The 24,488-nt window shown below is 37.0% G+C and overlaps 1 protein-coding gene across 2 annotated transcripts; it reads left to right on the top strand.

Moving 5' to 3' along the window:
• Positions 1 to 673: 673 nt before the first annotated feature.
• On the top strand, positions 674 to 10,525 carry unm_hu7912 (un-named hu7912). Of its 2 annotated transcripts, none has more exons than XM_048210441.1 (2): positions 674 to 912; positions 5,735 to 10,525. In XM_048210441.1, the coding sequence occupies exons 1-2, from the start codon at positions 904 to 906 to the stop codon at positions 8,984 to 8,986; spliced, it is 3,261 nt and encodes a 1,086-aa protein (XP_048066398.1). In that variant the 5' UTR covers positions 674 to 903; the 3' UTR covers positions 8,987 to 10,525. The 2 variants fall into 2 exon arrangements, with proteins under 2 accessions (XP_048066398.1, XP_048066397.1); XM_048210440.1 differs by lacking the exon at positions 674 to 912 and adding an exon at positions 946 to 1,299.
• The last annotated feature ends 13,963 nt before the right edge of the window (positions 10,526 to 24,488 follow it).

The following is a 24,488-nucleotide window of genomic DNA, read 5'->3' as shown; positions in this document are numbered from 1 at the left end:
AAATCTTTATTTTGTTTTCAAATAAATATTAAACAATATAACACCAATGACACATTTGACTGAGTAAAAAAATATTAAAATAAATTCATAATTTTTTTTAATGCAGTGGAAAATCAGGTTTGAACTTTGAACCTTGCCACAACTTTTTTTTCCCAATATTGGTCTGCTATTTTATTTTTCTAAACTAACAACCATTCTATCAAACATGCTTTATATGAATTATTATTATTATTATTATTTGCACATATGCTTAACCTGAAGGAATAGACAGACAGACAGACAGACAGACATATAGACAGACAGACAGATAGACAGACAGACAGACAGACAGACAGACAGACAGATAGATAGATAGATAGATAGATAGATAGATAGATAGATAGATAGATAGATAGATAGATAGATAGATAGATAGATAGATAGATAGATAGATAGATAGATAGATAGATACTTGGAATTCATAAATAAAAATATTAAAATTCATCTTTGTTCTTGAATCAGCAATCAGCCTATCAGCAAGATATGACACCTTCATAATTAAAATCATGTCTCAAAGCTGTGCCATCGCATATGTCTATCCAGCATGAGATTCGTGTGCATTACACACACACACACACACACGCACGCGCGCAGGCAGGGTTCAAGCGCGCATCCAACGTCGCACGCATGCGCAGTCACTGCGCATCTCAAACAAGAAACGCAACGCATGAGGGATGCGGTCACACCCCCTCGTCTTGTCTCAGTACGCCCCCGAGACCCGTGGGCGAACAACAATACTTAAGGAGTTTGATGCAGCCCACCCTACAGCATCTAATATGATATGGAGACTACATAATCTCTAAATGATCCGTGACTGATACATAAATCCACAGATTATCTGCACCTTCAGGAGCTTAACTATGGATGAAGACGGTAAGATAAATGCGTACACTACTAAAAGCTTGAAATACACTGGAAAAACAAAACTTATGACTTCAAGAATTATCTTAGTAAGACCGATAAGGTTGCAGTGGTTTTGGGTATCACTGATGTGTTTTGCGCCGAAAGACATTAGGTCATTTTACGAGAGATGCTCGATAGTGCGGGGCTCATGCCGCAGCAATAAATGAGAACAAAGTGTGCTTTTGTGTTACATTTTGGTGCGATGGGCAAAGGTTTCATTTTCGCAATGCACTTTCGAAGGACTGTAAAACCACGACATGTTAATCAGCTTCGTCAGATTCATTAACAAGCCTTATCAAAGACTGAGGACGGAGGATGTTGATATACGCTACGCTTTATGGCGACCTTGTAAATCAGGTTGGTTTGCAAGTCAGTAAATTGTACATAGTGGACTTTGTGGTTTTGCTAGGTATCCAGGCGACAGAACATGTGGTACAGTATGTGTTTGTCCAGAGAAGGTTTAGGGAGGAGTAAGTTTAGTACAATGTATGGATAAATGTGACATAGCCTACATTTAACAGTAGGACATTTGACATAAATACTTTTGGGAAGTTGACAAGTGCTGAGGTTTCACATGTTATATTTCATTTAAAACTATTTCTAATGTTATAATTGTTAGGCAACCTACCATTTTATCATCTCATATTAATTGAGAAGCCATATGTATTTTTGTGTGTGCTTTAATACCATTTTAAATGAGCTTGTGATTACAAAAGTAAAAAACATAAAAGAAATGGCACTTTAACTTTCGCCTTTTACCTAATATTTTGAAAAAAAGGACCGTGAGCATGCGCACAGATGTTTCAATGGATAATCAACAATACAAGACTTTACTATTAAAATTATACTCTGCTTGGAATCAAAGAGAGGGTTAGAAAGAGGGAGGGAGAGAGAGAGAGAGAGAGAGAGAGAGAGAAATGCTTATCTTGTTTTTGCTATATTTATTTTAACAGGCCATAAATACTGAAACCCATTAAAAAGACAGTTTGTGCAATGCAGCAGTCGTAATAGGGTATGTTGCACCTGTTGTTCTGAATACATGCAATTGCTTGGAAAACAAGATGAAGAAAAAAAAGATTTTACAATATTATTGTACCACTTTGACCACTTTTATGCAAAAAGTGTTATTGAGTCTTATTCTTATTGAGTGCTATTGTCTAAATCAATTAGTACATGAACAAAGTAAAACAGTCTCTTACGACCTAGAACAGTAGATATTAAATGGTGGAGATATTAAATTTGTTCTGCTGAACACAAAGGAAGACATTTGGAAGAATGATTGTAACCAAGCAGATCTCTACCATAGTAGGGGGAAAAATATATGGTAGTCAATGGGGGGTGAGATCTGAGTAAATTATGACACAATTTTCATTTTTGGGTGAACTATCCCTTTAATATTGTCTTTTTTATGTTTTATCTATAATTAATTTCTTCTCATAAACTACTGAATTAGCTAGTGGCAAAAATGCAATGCAGCTTTGATTGTAATGGCAGTGATCTAGTTTTGTTGTGCAATTGAAGAGGAAACGAAATGTGCAGTTTAAGAAGAACATAAATGTGCTGAATAAAGACATTATGTTTGCAGTTGAAAAGAAAGCTGGGAAAACAAAGAAACTGAAGTTTCCACTTGTTTCTATCATAACCTTATAAACTAAAGACTTTTGTGAGACTTATAGACTAAAGATATTTGAGATTCATAGGTTGGTATAATCGTTTGGACTTTCAGTTCCACTAAAAATCCTTTGAGCTTTCTTGTTGGAAAAGAAAAGAAATTTCACCTCCAAATCTACAGAATCTCTACAGAATTATCCAGCTGGGCTGCTTTCACTGAGAGACTCAGATGCATCTTTCCCATTATCCATTGTGTCCAAATATAGACTCTTTGCCTCATATCCGGCCAAAAAAAAAAAAAACCCACTCTGCAAGCTCGTTTGAGGAATGGGTTGTGTATTTAAGGAGATAGGCATCATGTGAGATTAACTGCTGCTGCTAACACTTTCTGCTGTCATGGTTTCTTGGAGTCAAGACTGTAGCTTAAAGGAATTTTTCATTACTCACAATGTCTGTAACTGACTCGTTCAGTGAACCCATGATGACGAACGATTCACTCCAGAACTGATTCTTTTGGGACTTAGCTGACGATTGTCATATTTTATGACCAGTTTATTCAGAAATCCCGGTGAACTCACATGCCTTCTCCTGCAAGTGTACGTGCATACTTTGTACTTCCTAAAAGTGGTTGTTTTCAAGAATGAATGATGGTTAAGAAGTGAAAGGAAGCTAGTTTTGGCAGACTGTGATGGAAGTGTCAGACAGGTGGTGATTTACTCTGTGAGGGCAGTCAGGTCTCAGTCACAAGTACTGGCTCTGCTAGCTGTGAAAATGCATGCTGATCAGCCACCTTGCAGAAAGGAAGAAGGGAATTATTAACATCTACTTTGCCCAAGATGGACGTTTTGCTTTTTAATGTTTTAATCCAAAAAAAGATTAATGACAATGCCCTCAAAAACTCTCTGTCATGCTCTATTTTTTTGTCCTCATTATATTTCTATTTGTGGAACTTTCCTTTTAAATAATTGCATCCTTCTAAATTATTGCTAAATGCTGGTTAGATGGGCAAAAAGCATTAGCTGACCAAAGGAAAATGTATTTTTATTCTCAGTGTTTCAGTGTAATCTAATACTGTACGCAGAGGTGGATCAACTCGGGGTGATACAGTAATATTTTATTTAATTATGTGATATGTGAATATAATTTGCATGCTTTTCTCAGCTTTTATGTTACTTCTCCATCTTTTTGTGACCTACAGTGTTAAGAGCGAAGGAGACGGGCAATGCGAGATGATATTAGCCCACCAAGAGGACATTTATACCCTTAGTCAGCTAGAATCAGAACCAGTGAAAATGGCAGCCCAAAGTAACCTGATTCGTAAGCATTTACCATGAGTGACACTGTTTTATAAATAGCTTTTAAAATGTGCGATTCAGCTCTCTTTAACAATTTGGAGAGGCCCAGACGGCATTCAACATTTTTAGACACAAAATAGTTATGGGTTATCCGCTAATCACGTGAGACCTCTGGCTGCAGAGACACTAGAGCAAATGCTTCTAAAAGTAGATGAAGTGCTTAGTGCACTTTAAAGTGCAATTTTTGTTTGTGCCGAAAATTGTTCCCAGCAGACATGTAATACACTAGTCATGGAAGTCATCCAGTCCCAGCTGCATCAATCACAGAACCGCATCAGATCTGATCTTAGCCCAGGTGGAGTTTTATTACTCTTTATGTCCAAGTGATAATGTCAACCTGAGTTTTTTTTAATGAGGAGTTGCCACTGACAATGTGTCTGTTAGTCCATCCCTTAGGATGCACAAAAATACTCATGTCAGTTTATGTTATTTATTTTTGGAGACCATCTAGATATCATTTGATATTAAATAAAAAAACATTTTCATGATACTGTGCTTTCACTTTGGCCTGCAATGTATGAAGAATTTGTTTTAGTACTGTTAGTGCAAAAAAACATTCACAATGTAATAATATGTTGAAAAGCTGAAATTCTAGTACTGTTTTAGATGAATCCAGTGAAAGAGTGAAGGTGTGAGTGTGTGTGTATGTGTGTGTAGACTGCTCATCGGTCCTTTCTCAGCAGGATGAACAGATGGTTTTCAGGCTTGGCTGAAAGGAGGTAGCCAGTAAGTGGGGCTCCGTAGCTCCTACTGTCATTTAAAAAATCCCTGAAAAGCCAAACATTGTAAATAACCTCGAAATTAGCTCCTAATCCTTTTGTAAATGCCACACAGCCATTCTGCTGTATCCCAGGATAAAAAAGCAACCAAATACAATAACATTTATAGTAGATAAATAAAATCTTATTCTTATTTAAGTTCAACATTCAGTAAAAAAAAACAAAAAAAACCCATAATTGTCACACACACAGAGGCAGGGTGTAGAGACAAGCACAAACAAAACGACCCTTTGTTTTGAAATGCAAATATTTAATAGGACAAAAGAAGATAGTCTCAAGAAAGCAAAGTCATGAGGAACAGTGAAAATCAGAGCAAACATAAATATAGACCATGTGCACAGATGTGTGCATCACTTTCATGGTTCTTGTGTGTTTCTATGTGCAGCTGGAACTGAATTCTGGGATCAGAACTGATCTTCTGCATTTTAAATGAGCAATGTGCAACATATCTACCATCTATGTAAAACTACCATCTGATATTTACCAGTTTATATGCTCTCCTTTTTTAACCTTATTTCCACTCTATTCATTTTTATTTCCCCAAAGACCAGAGTGGCACTATTATTAATGGGCAGGAGTAGGGCTGTTGCAGTAGGATGTGGTAAAACTGTATATGTTATTTTGTTGTTGTAAAAAAGGCATCTGAATAAGAAATCATTTGAATAGTTTTAAATTCTTTTAATTCATATTACATTTCATATTCATTCTTTTTTTTTCATTTAATTTGGCAAATATGTGAATGATGCCTATAACTTACTGTGCAGGCATTTGTACATAATAGTACATAATAGTGGTCCAATGTATGTGTTGTGAAGCAAGATCATTTTTAAATGAATGCCTTGTGAGGTATCTTGCAAATCCAAAGATAAGTCATGAAATTCTCTCTTTCATCTTCTTTTTAATGTATTATGTTCTTTTCTAAGCATAAGTAGGTCATTTTCAGAGATCTGACTTCAAATGGGATCCGTTATCCATATTATTTAGATATTTAAATGGTTGAATTAAAGAAAATGTGTATCTAATAAGACTGTTTTTGATTCTCTTTAGGAGACATCAACTGAGGGGAGAAATAACGGGGGTCCATTTAAGATGACACGTACGGATCCCCCTGACATATTAACATCAACTTTGTATCAAGACATAAATATTGGCCCTAACTCTGGGCTCTCAAAGTATTCTGGATCTTCTAAGCAATGTGATTCCCAAATGGTTGGCCCACTGGATCAAAACTTCGAAACTATTAACAAGAGACATTGCCGTAGCTTTGACTTCATTGAGTCACTGGATGACCCAAAGGACTTTTCCTCGTCCATGGAGTATCCTTACAGATCTGATCAGCAGACAGTAAGTAAGGATGCAGTCTGGAATGGCATTGGACAGCAGGGACACTTACGTTTTTCCTCACCAGATCTGTTCAACTCGAGACTCTCCCATCAACAAATCAGCACAGACAAAAGCAATGAGGCAGCAAAGACTAGTGTTCATGGTAAGCCTCGCTCAAAAAGTGCTCCGAGAGTTCGAGCCACCCTGACCCCTGTACCCATCACAGTCTCGCCACCTGCAACCATGAGGCGTCGGTCTCCAGTGGACCCCCAGAAGAGATCTGAAGGTTTGCCAAATCGAGAAGCCTCTCATTTAAACAGGGCTTTAGTTAATGAAGTTCATCCAATCAAGTTACAACCCCATGCACCCCTCTATGTTTCTGATTGCTTTGAGGAGAGCAGACAGGAGAAACAAACTAACACTCCCCACGTAAGGTGTCGTGTTGATATTAAGCCAGATGCCTCAGTTCTCCAGCACACTGCACGGAAAATGCCTACTCACAGAAGTAATGTTCCCTGGCAGCTTTCCTCAACATCAGGGATCAGGAACGTCTCTTTTCCAAGTCAGACATCCACCTCTAGAACACCTACTCCCAGTGAGTGTTACAACATGGAATATAGGCAAGCATATCAATATCCCAACAGCTTGTCCGGTAGTTACATTCAGTCTGGAGAGATCCCTTTCGGAAGGACTTCTCCTAGAGACCCAAGGGAGTACAGGACCTTGTCTAATCCTAACATCCCAACCAAGTTCTTCTACACGGACGATCCCTGCAGGTATCCAGTTCACCCACCAAGTAGGACATATTATCAGGATGACCAATACAGTATTAACAGCAGCAACAGCCAAAATCCCTCTGTTAGTAGTCAGTATGTACTTGACCCAAGGACTCGCTGGGTTCATACTTTGCCTGTGCGTTCGTACTATGCAGATTCCCATCGTGAACCCTTGGATCCATTTTATGGTAGACCATATTCAGTGAGTGAGCCAGGGCCATACTTCATATCTACTCCTCAGAGTGAAACATACTTTCAGGAGGATCCAAGAGCATATGCATTTCCCTCTGATCCCTCAAAGATGTTCTATACACGGCCTTGCCATTACCCAGCAGAATTAAACATTCCTATGAGAGGATATCATACAGAGGGACGACGGCGGCCACGTATGTCCCAGGTCTTTTCAGATGACTGGCACCGGTCAAGCATTGCTACATATTCCAGTCAGTACGCATCCTCACAGGCCACTCCTCAGCGAGTGCCATCGATAAGCCCGTGGTATCCCAATGACTTTACAGAGCCAAGTCGTTTAGGAGCAGATGTCCGAAATTACTCAAAATCCTGGGACAACATTCTAATCCCTCATATGGACAGAGAACATGGCGTTTCAAGAGGCAGGAGTTACGAGAACCTTCTCCATCAAGGAAGACCAGGAGTTCCTTCGAATAATAGCCAACAACCGGTTATTGTAAACCTTTCTAGTTCGCCGAGACGTTATGCTGCCTTGTCTCTCTCTGAAAACTGTCTAGAAAAGTGTGCTGGTGACAGACAAAACAGTGCAAGGGGGCAATGGTTTGTAACTCCAGAGATTACAATTACTGACAATGACATCCGTGCAGCAAAGAGCAACAATAGAGATGGGGGAACTAGCAGCTGGAATACCCAAAATACAGGCCGATGTCAAACGGCAAACATGCATAATTTACAGAGACCAGCAAACCCACCAGAATCCACAGAGAGGAAGAACAATAATTACTCCTTGCAGCAAAGCCTTGAACAGCTTGATGAGCTGCTAGCCGACCTAGTCATTGATTACAAACCTCAAAATAGCAGGAGACCAAGCAAGGATCTGATAGACCAACTCAAACAATTGATTCAAGATGACGGGACCAAAGAAGGGAAGAGGGATATAGATCAAGAGGATTCAGGACTTTTGAACACACAATCAGACTCTTCAAAGACCAGCCCAGACACATTTAAAGACCATGACAGTGGTTGTGAGGGTTTTCAGCGGAGTGTTGAGGACATTGCTTTGAACCAAATTGCAGCCGAAGATGACACTATGGTGTGCTCCAACAGGAAATGCTTACGCAAAGACACTACATTCAATGCTTGCTTGTACTTCAAGTCCTGCCACAGTTGTTATACCTACTACTGTTCAAGAAACTGTAGGCGAGAAGACTGGGACACGCATAAAGAGAACTGTCTTTATGGCCGTATTAGTAGTGTTTGTAGGCACATACTAAAACACTGTAGAGAGAACTCTGACATTCATAAAGCTTTTTCACGCATTGCTAGGGTAGGGTACCTGTCCCGCGGGAGAGGAGTTCTGTTCCTGGGTTTTCCAAACCCCGGGTGTGCAGATAACTTTCTTCAAGTTGGTCTTGACAGCCTTACAATCTCTCCAACATATCTGTCCCTTCGAGAGTTAGACAGTTTCAAAGACAACCTTGGGCAATACTGCAAAGAGTTGCAGAATGCAGGCAAGGAATATGACCCCACTGAATGTTTCCTCCTGAATGTATCCATTGCTGTTGGAGACCTAGTGCCTAAACTTCCTTCACCCAAATTACAAACACCAACAGTTCGCAAGTATGCCAAGGTCTCATTGGCCTCCTCAAGCCCAGATAAGAAAATCTTTAAGAAAGAATGTGAAATGGAGACTCTGATTCTCACCCCTCCTCCTGGGACATCTGACATCGACAAGGATGGCCAAGAGGGCAGAAAAGCAAGAGAGATTTGTTTCATTAACATCCAAAGGGAGCTTCGTACCAGAGGTGTATTCCTTCGCCACGAGTTCCCACAAATATACAACCAGCTTTGTGAGTTTGTGGAGAGCAACAAAAGGTTCACCCCCACCACAATTTATCCCATTGATAAGAGAACCGGAAAGCAGTTCATGTGTATGATCATGGCAGCGTCTGAACCAAGGATGCTTGATTGGGTTGGTGCACCACACCTTCTAGATGACATTATATAATCCTATGCATCCAGTATTATGAAGCTTTTGCTGTATAAAATAAGACTTAAATGACTAATGTTTTTAGATATGTATTTTAATAGTGAGACTATATTTGCTGTTTTTGTGTATGGCACTAAAAACTAGAATTAATACAAGTTGCTTATGGGATAAAAAGCTATGTACAGTATTTATTAGAAGATATATGAGCATATGTTTTGTCTTAAAATATGTTTCCTTTTAGCAACTACTATATATTTCATTGGCCCAAACAGAATCAGAAGGTTTTTTTATTAATTAATTTTAATCTTTTTTTTTTTTTTTTTGCATTTTCTGCACGTATATTTGGGGCAAAATTTTTCTGCAGAATAGATTTAAATCTGTTAAATAGAGCTTAGAGTTTGTATACTCTCATAAGCAAAGCTCAAATTAGTCTAAATATTTAATAAACACACAATGGTTGGGGGGATGTGCACTAGTAGTTCCAATTCTGTGGAAATTGTTGAATTTCTGTGGATTATTTGTGGGCCTGCTTATGATTGTATTTCTTGTGCTAGTATGTTGCAGTGAGGATATAACAACTAGGATTTCATTGGAGAACCTCTGGAGAAAGTTTCTTTTTCTCTTGCAATACAATAGTGTCTAAAAACCATTGTCTTTCGCCCCTTGAGAGGATAAAAATGCACTTGCATGGAGACTGCATGCTGGCAAGGAAAATGCAAATTCACTTTACATTTTGTGATGATTTATAATTTCTTTAAAATAAATTACACTCACAGATGATCAATATGGCAGACAAGAACATATGTCAGGTACATTTTTTCAAATAAACTGCTTGGAAGATTTCACTGTATTGTACATGGCAACTGCTTTCTGTATTGTATTTATGGAGTACTATATCTATTCACATGGTTAAATCAGCTTAAATTGTTAACAACCTCTAACTTTACATGACAGGAAAACATTTATCTTTGAGTTATCCACATTTCCATTTTTATAAAAATAAGATTACTTATTTATTTATTGCTAATTTATTCATCTGACATGAAAGATTATTAATTATATTCTGTTTTACATTTTTCATGGTATTGTGAAGTTCTGAAATGATGTTTCTATTGAAACATCCATTGAAATATTGCTGTGTGAAAAATTTAAACATGTATATAAAATATGATATTCGTATTTTAATCATTTATAATGACTGACAAAACTTAGATGCCTATATTTGAAATTTAATATTTCAATAGAAAATTTAAAATTTGAAAAAGATTTAAGCAACGGTGTATAACACCATTGTATGCAAGATTGTTAGATTTAGCACTTTAATAAACTGCTGAGGGTACAAAATATTTATAAACAGACCATTTAGATAATGTAATCAACAGCATGCACACAACAAACCTTACAGTAATTTAAAAATAGTGTTACGGTGTTTATTTCTGTTGCCATTTTAAGCCATGCATTATTTATTTATTTACACTGCTCATTACCTGTTGTGTTCTGTTGATGAGTGCTGCTTTATTCCTGTATTATGGTCAATAAATGAAACACCCAAAAGTACTTAATGTCTCATGCATTTGACTCATAATAATAAATAATACATGAATAGTTCAGCCATGAAACTCTATTAGCGTTCTGATTGGTTTCTTCAATGTAATGTTCCCAGCCAATCAATTTCACGTATCCATAACCATTTCCCTATATAACCACATGGCATCCAAACAAATGCACATCTCTGCACACTATGCAAATGATCATTCTAGCCCTACGCCTCCCCAACACCACCTGCCTAGATCTGTAACGGGTCTCCCTCTCTCTAGTAGCAGCAACATGTTTACTTTAATTTTATGTTCCGAGCATTTAACAGAAGCAAGTATACTTGCTTTGCAGCTGTAGCGGCAAGCATAACTTCAGCAGCAGCATAGCAGATCTGGTCTGCCAAGACCAAACCTATGTACATTCTATTTACATTAATAAAATGTTTTACAAACTATCCTGAGAGTTGTCATGACTGAAAAATGATAACACAGGCATCATGTTATTTGTATTTTGTAGTTTTGGTAATTCAAGGGCATGCTTGTACAAAAAAAAAAAAAGACGTAAAAAAAAAAAATTGCATTTTGTTTTTTAAAATATAGACCGAGCAGTTATTTTTTTCAGTGATGATCTTCTTAATGATTTTGTTTAGTATGGCTGACTGCTGCCTTTACCAAGCATGAAAATTATGCAAAGGTAGGCAATAAGCATGATAAAATGGACTTTTAAAGACTTTTAAGTGAAACTGTGTATATAAATTTGTATATTTTTTTTTAGAAAATGACTGATCGTTTCACTAGATAAGACCCTTAGGCCTACTTCTTTGCTGGGATCGCATAGAGCCCTTTGAAGCTGCATTTAAACTGCAATTTAGACTGTTGGTAACTCTTAAAGTCCACTATATGGAGAAAAATCCTAGAAAGACATGAACATCTTGGATAACATGGGGGTGAGTAAATTATCAGGAAATATTAATTCTGAAGTGAACTAATCCTTTAAGGGTAACACTAAACATGGAGACCTATCTAACAGCTGGAAAAGTGTTAGCCTATAGAATAAATGCCTCTAATAAATTCCTACATGGCATGAAAAGAATAGGACTTTTTTTTTAGTCTATGGCCTATCCCAACAAATATTACTGCAGCGACATCTGCTGGTTAATATAACTTAGCACATGATACTAAGGCGTGCACGATCATTAGACGTCATTTTCAGTTATTGACGCATTTTTGTGTAATCACCAGTAACGTGATAGTAGAAAAACGACTCATGCCCATGTGAGTGCAAAACGTAGGCTACTGATAGTAGCAGAAACATTACATTTAATGCGTGACTGAAAATGACGTGGTGTTTAGCTACTAGCAGTAGGGCTATAGGCCCACAATTCGGAACACTGTGTATGTATTTTACATTAAATTCAAAGATATTTATTTCAAGAAAAAATAAGCAGATTAGTTATAACATGTATAGGCTATTTAAACTGACAAATGCCGTTGAATGCGCTCGATACGAGGGACTATCAAAAGAGTCTTTTCTCAAAACATAGACGATTGTCTTCCTTTTTATGCTACACTTCCAACGTGATCTCGTGGATCTCGAAATCTATTGTGTTCATGTGAAAGCAAGCAAAAATGTTTCTATTATCCCATTGGATATTGAAGCAGAACCTTTCTAGACTGTAAAATATGCATTAAAAGTTTTTTTCCATTGCCCCTTAAATAGGCTACATGTTATGCAGGGCATCACATATTCCCCCTGTTTCCCTCACCAAGTTATGAATTGCATGCATTTTGCTTGGGTAAGGATTGGGTTTCATTGAGGTTTTTTACTTTTATTTTTATTATTATTATTTTTTTTTTTATCACAAAAATGCATTAATAGATTTCTTCATGGCCACATATTCAGTACATGGAAAACACATACATTGAGTTTCAAACTCCATTCACTCTAAAAAATGCTGGGTTAAAAACAACCCAGGTTGGGTTAAATATGGACAAACCCAGCAGGTTGGGTTAAAGGGCACCTATTATGCCCTCTTTCACAAGATGTAATATAAGTCTCTGGTCTGGTCAAGTTTCATCTTAAAATACCCCACAAATTTGCCCCTATTTGGGGGTGAGCATAAACATGCCTTTTACTATATTACTATATTGCTGGCTAAAAAAATAAATCCAAAATTGGTTGAAAATATGTCTGGGTGAAAACAACCCAAACCCTGGGATTGTCCATATTTAACCCAGCATTTTTTGCTTCCTCCTTCTTATGTAAATCTCATTTGTTTAAAAGACCTCCGAAGAACAGGTGAATCTCAACATAACACCAACTGTTACGTAACAGTCGGGATCATTAATATGTACGCCCCCAATATTTGCATATGCCAGCCCATGTTCAAGGTATTACACAAGCCAGTATTAACGTCTGGATCACAGCTGAATCATCAGACTAGGTAAGCAAGCAAGGACATCCGTGAAAAATGGCAGATGGAGCGATAATAACTGACATGATTCATGATATCATGATATTTTTAGTGATATTTGTAACTTGTCTTTCTAAATGTTTCGTTAGCATGTTGCTAATGTACTGTTAAATGTGGTTAAAGTTACCATCGTTTCTTACTGTGCTCACAGAGACAAGAGAGCCGTCACTATTTTCATTTTTAAACACTTGCAGTCTGTATAATTCATAAACACAACTTCATTCTTTATAAATCTCTCCAACAGTGTGTAATGTTAGCTTTAGCCACGGAGCACTATCAAACTTATTCAGAATCAAAAGTAAACATCCAAATAAATACTATACTCACATGATCCGAAGAATGCATGCAGTATGCATGATGAACATCTTATAAAGATCCATTTGAGAGTTATATTAGCTGTGTGAACTTTGTTTATGCACTGTATTATAATCGAGAGCTCGGGGGGCAGGGAGCGCGAGATTTAAAGAGGCCGCAGCCTGAATCGGTGCATAGTTAATGATGCCCCAAAATAGGCAGTTAAAAAAATTAATTAAAAAAATCTATGGGGTATTTTGAGCTGAAACTTCACAGACACATTCAGGGGACACCTTAGACTTATATCACATCTTGTGAAAAAACATTCTAGGGCACCTTTAAGGGTTTTGTTGATGTTTTTTTTCTCCATAGTTTTGGACTAATCTGTTAAATGTCTTAATCATGACATGATCCAATAAAAGTCCTGTTAGTAAGGCAAGCAGTAATGCATAAGGCACTTGAGGCATATAAATTAGTAAATCAGCATATTTCATTATGTAATATGCTCTGTGTTTGAGAAAAAAAGAAGAAACATTCCTGGAGGCAGAAAGGTGGAGGCTCAGAACTGAGATGCTTGTTGCCGGGAAACAGGAAGCTAAGTGAACATCCAGGCACTTCAGACTGTGGGCAGGGTGATAAATGGGGGCTGCTGGGAAAGCATGTGAATGGTGAAATGATACGCCAGCCTTCAGGAAGAACTCCACATAAACGGGAATGCTTCATCTTTATCTGAACAGCAATTGCTTTCCAGTGAAATTATTTGGCATGGCTGAAAATCTTAATGTCCTTGAAAACATGCTCACATAAAAACCATATTCATCAATAATTTATATCATGTCATAGTTTGCAGAGTTGCATCACATGACAGTTATTTCACTAGATGGCACCACATTCCCATGTTTCATGCAGTCAGTGCAGAGTGAATGCATTTACCTTTCAAGACAATCCACAGCATACTATATTTTAAGTTTATAAAAAGTGAGGGAGAGAGAGAACAGCATCATAAGTTGATGATAAGAGAGAAAAATACTTTCAAATGTCTGAGCTTCATTTGTTATCAGCCCATATGCTGGTTCTCATTACCCCCAGTAGAGGGTGGTAGACAGACACTCTTGGTATGAGTCAGAATGAGTCATAAATGATTCATCTGCTGTAAGGGGGAGATGAGCTGCTGTTGTCTTTGTAAGCACCACATGCCCAAACACATCCCAGCCCACATGATCACCAGGTGCTGTAAGCATGGCCAAAGCTGAGCACAAGTCATCCCACAACTTTGGTGACAAAAGATAACCATATCAGTGCTACAGTAGTCATTTATGAAGTTCTGGATTTTACACTGCCCTATAACATAATTTACTTGCAATGCAAGATTATATCATAGATATATGCTTTGTCACTCTTCAGTTATTTTAGTGAGGGGAACATATTTTGTCATTTATACATTGCAAAATCAAACACTGAAGAAAAAAATAAATTAAAAAACCATGCCTAGAATTTTTTTTCTCTTTCTTTTTATTTTTAAGAAAGGATTGCAGAAGTTAATGCAATAAATAAATATTCTATACAAAAAAATATATATTTTACAAAAAAAAAAAAAAAAAATCAAAGTTGTGTTCCAAATTTGAAGTTGATATCACAAAAATTGCACCTGCTAAAAGGTTTTAAAGTACTGTTTCCATTGTAAAGAAATGTCAATGGAATGCAATAATGATTGCTAAAATATGTGATAGGGAAAAATACCAAGATCAACCTGCTGTACCATGCAGGACACTGAAGAAACAGAAAGAAAAATAGTAAAAGAACTAGATTTTTTTGTAAACTAATGCATTTGAACTCATTTGCAAATGCTATTCACAATCACTCTTAATCGTATGCCTATATGTCGGAAAAAAACGGCTCTGTTAATGTTTCCTGTTTTGTCACCTTCAAATACCTACAATATATGCATTACATAGAAACTGACAAAAGTTTTTGAGAACCATTTGAAATCCATAATCACTTGTATTCTGGAAAGTGTAATAAGCTTTTTTTGCTGCACAACTACCATTAAATGACACGTTTTGTGCATATCATAGTGTCATTTCATGAAGCCGATATCCTTTCCAGCAATTCACACGCTTCCTCTTAATGTCTAAGTCGATAATTTCCTTCTCTCTGTAGCAGAGACAGCTTACATAAATTGTTGAAAATGCTGGGCAGTGTTGCTGTAAAGCAGCTCCTCTGGGACAGCTTGTGGGAGGTTGGGCTAATGTGGGCCAGTAATGCACAAATATACCAGTAGAATAGTTTAAATATGCTTCTAAATATACATGCAAATATGTTCCCTTTAGCATGGGGGTCTCTCATGCTATGACATTTAATACTTTGTGCCATTTGCCTTCAACAGGGGTTTTGAAAGTCCTGCTGGTGACAAAATTAAAATATGCATTAAGCAAAAACAAATATTATCCTAAGTTCAGCTAATTTTCCTATTGAATTAAGTTGGAAAAAAATGTGTAAATCCCTCACACTTGCATCAGTATGAAATTCTGTTTGCAACGTTTTGGTCAGTAGCTATACCTTCCTCAGGTGTTAGCTAATACAATTTCATATTGATGCAAGTTTGAGTAGTGTTTTGCAATGGAGGCATCATAAATTCTGTAAACATTACAGCAATATGGAATTATACACATTATAGGCTTAAATTGCAACACTAAATTTGACATAGTATGTGACTAAGGGCTTTATTCTGTGTCCACCAAGGGTCACTGGCCTAAAAAAAGTTTGAAGTCCCTGGCCTTATACAGATTTAGTTCTGCATGAGTAAATCAAAAGATGTCAGCTGGATCCCTGCTTGGTCAACAAGTTATAGACATTTGAATCCCCTAAGATGGGTACTTTCCCCACCCTCCATCCTGTGTAGGAGTAAGGATGACTCAGAGTCAACCACGCCGTCCTTTGTTTACTGAATTCTGTTTAGAAGAGGACAGTGTTGTTGCTACAGCTGCATTATGCATAGACTTTATCACTACAACCAATAATGCATTCAAACAAAATGTGGTGCATATGACAACTGCATGTTGTAACGTTATTGTTCTTTTAAAACATCCCAATAGTCTGCTGACTGTCTGATGAGTCACCATGAAAGGGACAAAAAGAGTGCAGTGTGACTTTGCTCTCCGAAAACATGCGCATGGTCATTTGAGAATGAGTTAATCTGAGGAACCCTTGTGCCGGTGTTGGGTTTTGTTACCATGGAGCCGGAAGAGTGCATTGTATTGTCCATAAAGAAACCTCATGATCAGTGGTAAACATCATTACATTAGCATCAGTAATCCCTTATATTTACCACAGATAATGGTGGCAATGACCTAAGGGAAGTATGCTGTAATGTCATTTGACCATAACCAGTGCATTAGTTCTGTACATCTAAACAACGGTAATCCACCTGCAAAACACATATAGAATGAAAGCAGACTGTAAAAGCGCATCGTGTCCTTCCTGTTGTGCAGATACCCAAATTGATAATATTTCAATAAGTGTAAAAATAAAAAGAACATGTTTTGTTTGTTTCTGAGAAGCACATAAAGACATTGCGTTCTGAGAGTAAAACATCACCTTTTTATAATTATCATAATTATTGTCTACTTACCAACATTTTTATTGATTTTTTGACAAAAGTGTCTGCTTTTTGTTTCTTGTTCACATTCAGCTTGTAATATAAATTTAACCAGTGATATAAATATATTTTGCTACATTTTAAGCCTCTTTCATGATATTTTTATGTTTTCATGTATGCTAAGATCATTAGACCGGATCATGTGAATGCATTTATGTGCATTCAGCAAATTAGAAAATATCTAACAAGTGATAATGACTGCATTAATCTCACTCTTGTATTGTGATTCCAAAACATGTCCTACAGCCGTTTACTGTTACAGGCAAATGGGATGATAATGTCTGTACTTTTCCATTCCCTAATAGATATTGATCGCTGTATGGTTTCCCAGGCTGTAGTGGATTCATTTCTCAGCTCAGGGCCATTTCTGATCACAGTGAGAAACGAGAATTTAACAGGTTTGTGTTTTCCTGGAAAACATACTATGTGGTATAGAAAGCTGCTTGATTTCAGCACACACAGGAAACCATGATGATAAGGGGAACCCTGACACAGAAAAGACCCCTTCCTCAACATACACACTCTCTCATTAACATACAGGCTTAGCATCTCTGAGTCATTCTGTCATGTTCTACTTTTCAGTTGAAATATATTTTTTGTAAATGTTATTTTATGTCATTCTGTGATCACTGCAAAAATGACTTTTTTACCCCCTTCAGGCTTATTCTTAGACATCTACAAGGTCAGGTCAAATAACCCTTGGGCAAAGGGCTAATAGATGCATTAGCTCTTTATGGCATGAGGTGTTCAAGGGGCAGATTGACCAAATCCTTAGATCAACCCTAAACTTAACCTCAACCTACTCATTAACCCTCCACTGACTTTGACCACTGATCTGTCAGCTCTTATGGCAGGCCAGCATGTGCCATGTCATGAAGGGCCTATTAGCTGCTCTTGAAAAAGTCCATTGTGTTACTTACTAGCACAGGTCACTAACTAGATGAAAGCACCTTGGTTATATGTGCAACACATATATGTGGAACAATTACTGTGTGTAATGCCCCTAGTGGACAGCACTATATCTAGGCATACACAAGTGTCTTTTGTGATCATATCACTCAAACCATATTTGAGGTATAATTAAAAACACATTAAAATGAATTGTGTAAATACTGATCCATCCTGATGCGTTCTGGACAATGGTGAAAGAATGCCTACACTATTGAAAAATTAAGGTTCTTTATTCCAAACAGTTGATGGACAACCCAATTGACTTCCATAGTACGGAAAAAAAAAAAAAAAAAAAAAATAGAAGTCAGTGGGGCCCAACAACTGTTTGGTTACTGACATTTTTTAAAATATCTTCTTTTAAATTAATGCAAATACAGTAACTTATGACAGAATTTTAATTTTTGGGTGAACTATCCCTTTAAAGAGATCCTATAATGCTCCTTTTAAGTCTCTGGTGTCCCCAGAATGTGTCTGTGAAGTTTCAGCTCAAAATACTCCACAGATCATTTATTATAGCTTGTCAAATTTGCCCCTATTTGGGTGTGAGCAAAAACACAGCGTTTTTGTGTGTGTCCCTTTAAATGCAAATCAGCTGCTGCTCCAGAAGAGGGCGGAGTTTTAACAGCCGGCGCTTCAGTTGCTCAACAACAACAAAGCTGGAAAATCTCAGACAGCCAAAATGTAACAGTGTTCAGCCTTACATTGTTCAAACCAGAGTCGGACACTGATGGAGAGACTCAGGAAGAAATTACAACTTTTAGAATGCATCTGGACATTTCTGAATGGTTAGTGGGTAAATTTATGTAGTTGCTGTGGAGTTGATTCAACTCATAGACTAGCATGTGCCACCATGTTAATCTTTTGTGCAAATTCAGCATTGAATTGACCCTCGTTTGTGAAGCAGTCCGGCGTAAAATGACGGCATGGCAACAACACTCTACAACAACAACTCTTCCTCTTCTCTAAATCAGCCCAACATGGCCTCGCACCTTTTGTTGTGTGTTCTCGGGGGCAGGGTTTATGTAAATTTTAGGGTTAGTGATGTCACTAACCTGGGAAGAAGCTCGTTGTAGTCCCTACTAGCTGTTTGTTGTAGTCCTTAAGCAGAATTCTTTAAAAGAAAACATCTCCCTTTGCACTGAACTTTGAGCGCTGTTGTTTATGCTCAAAACAGCAACATTACACACTAAGTTAAAAAAGTTAAATCATAATAGATCGTTTTAATAGATCATCTTGGATATCTAAATGGCATCTGCTAAATGCAAAATAAATGTTCTACATGTGAAGTGTACACATCAAAGAAATTTGGTTAATACACCTGCTTGGCTCAAAAGCAATGTCAAATTTTGATCATATTAAAATTCATTTGATATTCATTTCATTTGTCATATTAAAGATTCTGTTTAAAATAAAAAAATAAAAATTAGATCAAAATTAGGAAGTATCTTTGGGAGGAACAATATCTAGCCTTTTTCTTTTAATTTTTTGTATGTTTTCATTGGGTAATTCCACACTAACATTGTACATAACATATGTAGTCATATGTATTAAGTTCATCAAAGAAAGAGATGGGCCGAAGAGTGGTATTTCAGCAAAATTGAATCACAAAACTTTGAATTTGATAAACTGAATCTCTATACTCATCTCTTGATCAGTCCAGCTATGATACAGCACTCTGTGTCATTACAGTTGCTGCACTGCCATTACTGTTTGAACAAGGTAATATGATCAGGTCTTGTGTTGCTCTTACTGCTAACTCATCTTACTATGATGAGTCATTATAGTCCCGAAAGTACATTCTCCCAGGTGCCGCCAACTGATCTGCCTTCGCTTTTGCAAATGTCAGAGAGTACTATGCACTATTATTGATGCACAACAGTATCTGAAGAATGTCCAGCCTTTTCAGTACAGCAGTTGTGCATTTGACCAAAATAGGTGCACTGTAATTGATACACCTAAACATCCCTCCAACTTTCACATAGCACAAAAAATGAGTGTCTGCATGCTGTATACTTGTACCTGTATACTCTCATACTGTACATGACCGTGGGTGGTGGTGCAGGTGGCAGACTTTAACCATTAATATCATACATACTGTCATGTCTGATGATTCACTGATGTATAAAGGTTTTGGTTAGACCGCACAGACTTGTGGTCTAAGTATAGAAATCAAATTTGTACAGTAGATGGCATTTATTGACTCATGACCTTCACAACTAAAGAAGCATCTGTGGAAACATCCTAGTTGCATTTAATTTAAATACATAAAATGTCAAATAAAATTACAAACCTGATTCCAAAAAAGTTGGGACACTGTACAAATTGTGAATAAAAACAGAATGCAATGATGTGGAAGTTTCAAATTTAATTTTAATTCCGAAAAATATCAAATGTTTAAACTGAGAAAATGTATCATTTTAAGGGAAAAATAAGTTGATTTTAAATTTCATGGCATCAACACATCTCAGAAAAGTTGGGACAAGGCCATGTTTACCACTGTGTGGCATCCCCTCTTCTTTTTATAACAGTCTGCAAATGTCTGGGGACTGAGGAGACAAGTTTAGGAATAGGAATGTTGTCCCATTCTTGTCTAATACAGGCTTCTAGTTGCTCAACTGTCTTAAGTCTTCTTTGTCGCATCTTACTCTTTATGATGCGCCAAATGTTTTCTATGGGTGAAAGATCTGGACTGCAGGCTGGCCATTTCAGTACCCGGATCCTTCTTCTACGCAGCCATGATGTTGTAATTGATGCAGTATGTGGTCTGGCATTGTCATGTTGGAAAATGCAAGGTCTTCCGTGAAAGAGACGACGTCTGGATGGGAGCATATGTTGTTCTAGAACTTGGATATACCTTTCAGCATTGATGGTGCCTTTCCAGATGTGTAAGCTGCCCATGCCACACGCACTCATGCAACCCCATACCATCAGAGATGCAGGCTTCTGAACTGAGCGCTGATAACAACTTGGGTTGTCCTTGTCCTCTTTAGTCCGGATGACATGGTGTCCCAGTTTTCCAAAAAGAACTTCAAATTTTGATTCGTCTGACCACAGAACAGTTTTCCACTTTGCCACAGTCCATTTTAAATGAGCCTTGGCCCAGAGAAAACACCTGCGCTTCTGGATCATGTTTAGATATGGCTTCTTTTTTGACCTATAGAGTTTAAGCTGGCAACGGCAAATGGCACGGTGGATTGTGTTCACCGACAATGTTTTCTGGAAGTATTCCTGTATGTGATGCAGTGCCGTCTAAGGGCCGCAGATCACGGGCATCCAGTATGGTTTTCCGGCCTTGACCCTTACGCACAGAGATTGTTCCAGATTCTCTGAATCTTTGGATGATATTATGCACTGTAGATGATGAAAACTTCAAACTCTTTGCAATTTTTCTCTGAGAAACTCCTTTCTGATATTGCTCCACTATTGGAGCAATCCTCTGCCCATCTTGACTTCTGAGAGACACTGCCACTCTGAGAGGCTCTTTTTATACCCAATCATGTTGCCAATTAACCTAATAAGTTGCAAATTGGTCCTCCGGCTGTTCCTTATATGTACATTTAACTTTTCTGGCCTCTTATTGCTACCTGTCCCAACTTTTTTGGAATGTGTAGCTCTCAAGAAATCCAAAATGAGCCAATATTTGGCATGACATTTCAAAATGTCTCACTTTCAACATTTGATATGTTATCTATATTCTATTGTGAATAAAATATAAGTTTATGAGATTTGTAAATTATTGCATTCCTTTTTTATTCACAATTTGTACAGTGTCCCAACTTTTTTGGAATCGGGTTTGTACAATACTAAATCAGCTACATATTTCCTTTGTACCTGGAGCAAGATCAAAACAGTCAGTTGTGCATGTATAGTAACATTACAACATTCACTTTTCTTGAAGCAAGAAGCATTTTCTTTTCATTATCATCAAAAGTAATAACAAATGCTATTAGGCATTTATGTTTTTTTTTTTTTTTTTTAAATTTAATAGTTGGGGAAGGTGCAATTTTTTAGTTTTTCTATACAAGTTGTTTACACATAAACAATAAAAAAGTGATTAATACATGAAAATTCATCACAGAACTATGTCAAAGAAATGTGATGATCTAACTCTTAATGTAAAAGATAAAGTATATGCCCATTGTGAAATGAGAAATAGGCCTAATCACAAATGTCTGCAAGTGAATACTGCAGCGATCTTAAAACTCACTGCAATTTATTCATGCATTTTCAGCAGCCATTACTTCAGTCTTTAGTGTCACATGATCCTTCAGAAACCATTCTAATATGCTAATTTGGAACATTTCTTATTATTATCAATGGTGAAAACAGTTAATATTTTTGTACAGACTGATTTTTTTTTAGGATTCTTTTAAGAATAGAAAGTTCAAAAGAAACATAAAAGACATAAAACATAAAAAACCTATAAAATTATAAATGCCTTTACTGTCATATTTGATGCTGAATAAAATCATTAGAAAAAAAAAACAAAAAACTACCTGACCCCAAGATTGTATGTCAAGAGTGGTTAGATATTATCTCTCAGGCTGATGTGCTAAACTTCAGCAAACTCTAACATTTGTCCTGTAAATGTCACCTTGTACAAGAGAAGTTTGTTTACTAACATTTCTGTGGTGAGGTATACCCAACTTTACTAAAATCTGGAAGGATGCAGCATCTAAACTTATGCTTTATTTTATGTACATTCAAGCAGGGTTTTTTCTTTTTACACCACACATAATTTGCTGTTGAATAAAATATTGTAAAAATAAAATAAAAGTGAGAATTATGTGCCAGCAAAACAAAGCAAACAAGTCCCCTTTGATGACCCATCGGGACATATGACCTATTTGCAATGCTGCGGGCACTGACATCTGTCGGTCACAGCGGAACTTTTCAAAGGAGTTTGTTGATGACACTGCCATCTAGGCATCTGCTGCACTTAATGAAATTAAATCTTTGTTAATAAGAGCAAAGGCCTTACTTTTTACTAAGTAGGAGCCTGTCTGAGCCATAAGGTCCTTGTAGTTTGACAACAAGGCCACTCAATCCTCTCCCAATTTCACCTCACCCAACCCTTTCAATTAGGGCATGTAGTGTCACTGCTAATAGTGAAAATGATTTATCTTTTCCCTGAGACCTTAAATTTGCTCATTAAGATTCATTTTAAGACTTTATAATAAATTATAGGCTAACCAGTTTATTTGTACATATACAAAAAACTCTGGACTTATTGTCAATGAAATAAACAAGTTAGCTGTTTTAGCAATAAAACATTTAAGTTTAGTTATTTAAGTGTCCATTTGCTAAATTAGCAACTGTTTCTGAGCTTTTATCCCAAGTGATTGACACTGATAGCATGGACAGCCTCCTGAAGTAATTTGAGGTTAAGTGCTATGTGGGATTTAGCCTGCAACTTTTGCAACCTAGATCCTTCGCTGTTAAACTTCCCTGTCCTCAACCTGACCTCAAACCATGCATGACTTGCACCGCTTGTCAAAATGGCAGATATCTAATTCTTTTATCACTTATCTGCACCATTTGGTACACTTTATTGCTGAGCACTGAGTAGTTATTTACATGCAGTGCTCCTTCTTGGTTTATATCAGGGTTTGTGAGGTTTGTGGATATTGCTCATATATTGAAAGTAGTTCAGCTGACATTTGTGATTGTCAGCATCAAGAGTGTGATATGACACAGCTTCAGCTGTGGCTGCTATTAGTATGATGTGCTTCCCCTTCAAACTCATCCAAACCACAGCACCACCTTCAGCAGAGCTGAACCGTTTTCTGTAGCTCATGCAGAGCTTCCTCTCAGTCAGATTTGCAAAATGCAGCTAGTGCTGCAAAACTCACAGAGAATGGGAATCTTTGTGAAATATCAAATTTTTAGTTGCTGTGATATGTATTTTCACAGTTTTATTTTGCAATTCAGAATTATTGAATTATCGATTGCACCAGACAAACAAATAAAACATGAAGATGATACAAAAATACTTCCTTCTACACAGGAAATGTGCAGAAAAACATGCAAGCTGCTTCTAAAAGACGGTTTTCCTCAGGGCAGCTTATGAACACTGACCATATGGTTGTTTCTCACTTTGATGCTAAAATAAACACTGTGGTGTGTACACTTGGGACATGAACAAATATTTCAGGCTGGAATGTTCCTGCATTTGGAAACTGAACGAGTTAAAAATAGAAATCACAAGATAAAGATTTACTAAAAATAGTGCAGTCTGTCCTTTAAACAGATATAAGGGTACTAAAAATAGCCCTTTATCTCATTATACTAAACCTGTCTGTAACCTGCATGTGAAAAGGTAGTGATCAGAGTGGTAGGAAACTCCCATAATCCTCATCAGCCTTCAATGGTCCATTCCAGAACGCTACTGACCACATGACGGGACCAAAATACAGTTTACTTTTATTCAGTGTATTTTTAGAAATGGGGCATCCCAGTGATACTAAGTGGTTATATTTAAAGTGGACAGTTACTGCATTTAATAATACTATGCTTTACTGAAAATATCTTTACATGCAATTTAAACGTCAGACATGATGCTTATTTTTTGTGCTATTTATTAATTTATTTAAAATGCAATGCAATTC

The sequence above is a fragment of the Megalobrama amblycephala genome, linkage group LG12 (genome assembly GCF_018812025.1).
Source record: "Megalobrama amblycephala isolate DHTTF-2021 linkage group LG12, ASM1881202v1, whole genome shotgun sequence".
NCBI classification, from domain to species: domain Eukaryota; kingdom Metazoa; phylum Chordata; class Actinopteri; order Cypriniformes; family Xenocyprididae; genus Megalobrama; species Megalobrama amblycephala.
This window is presented reverse-complemented; position numbering and strand designations above follow the sequence as displayed.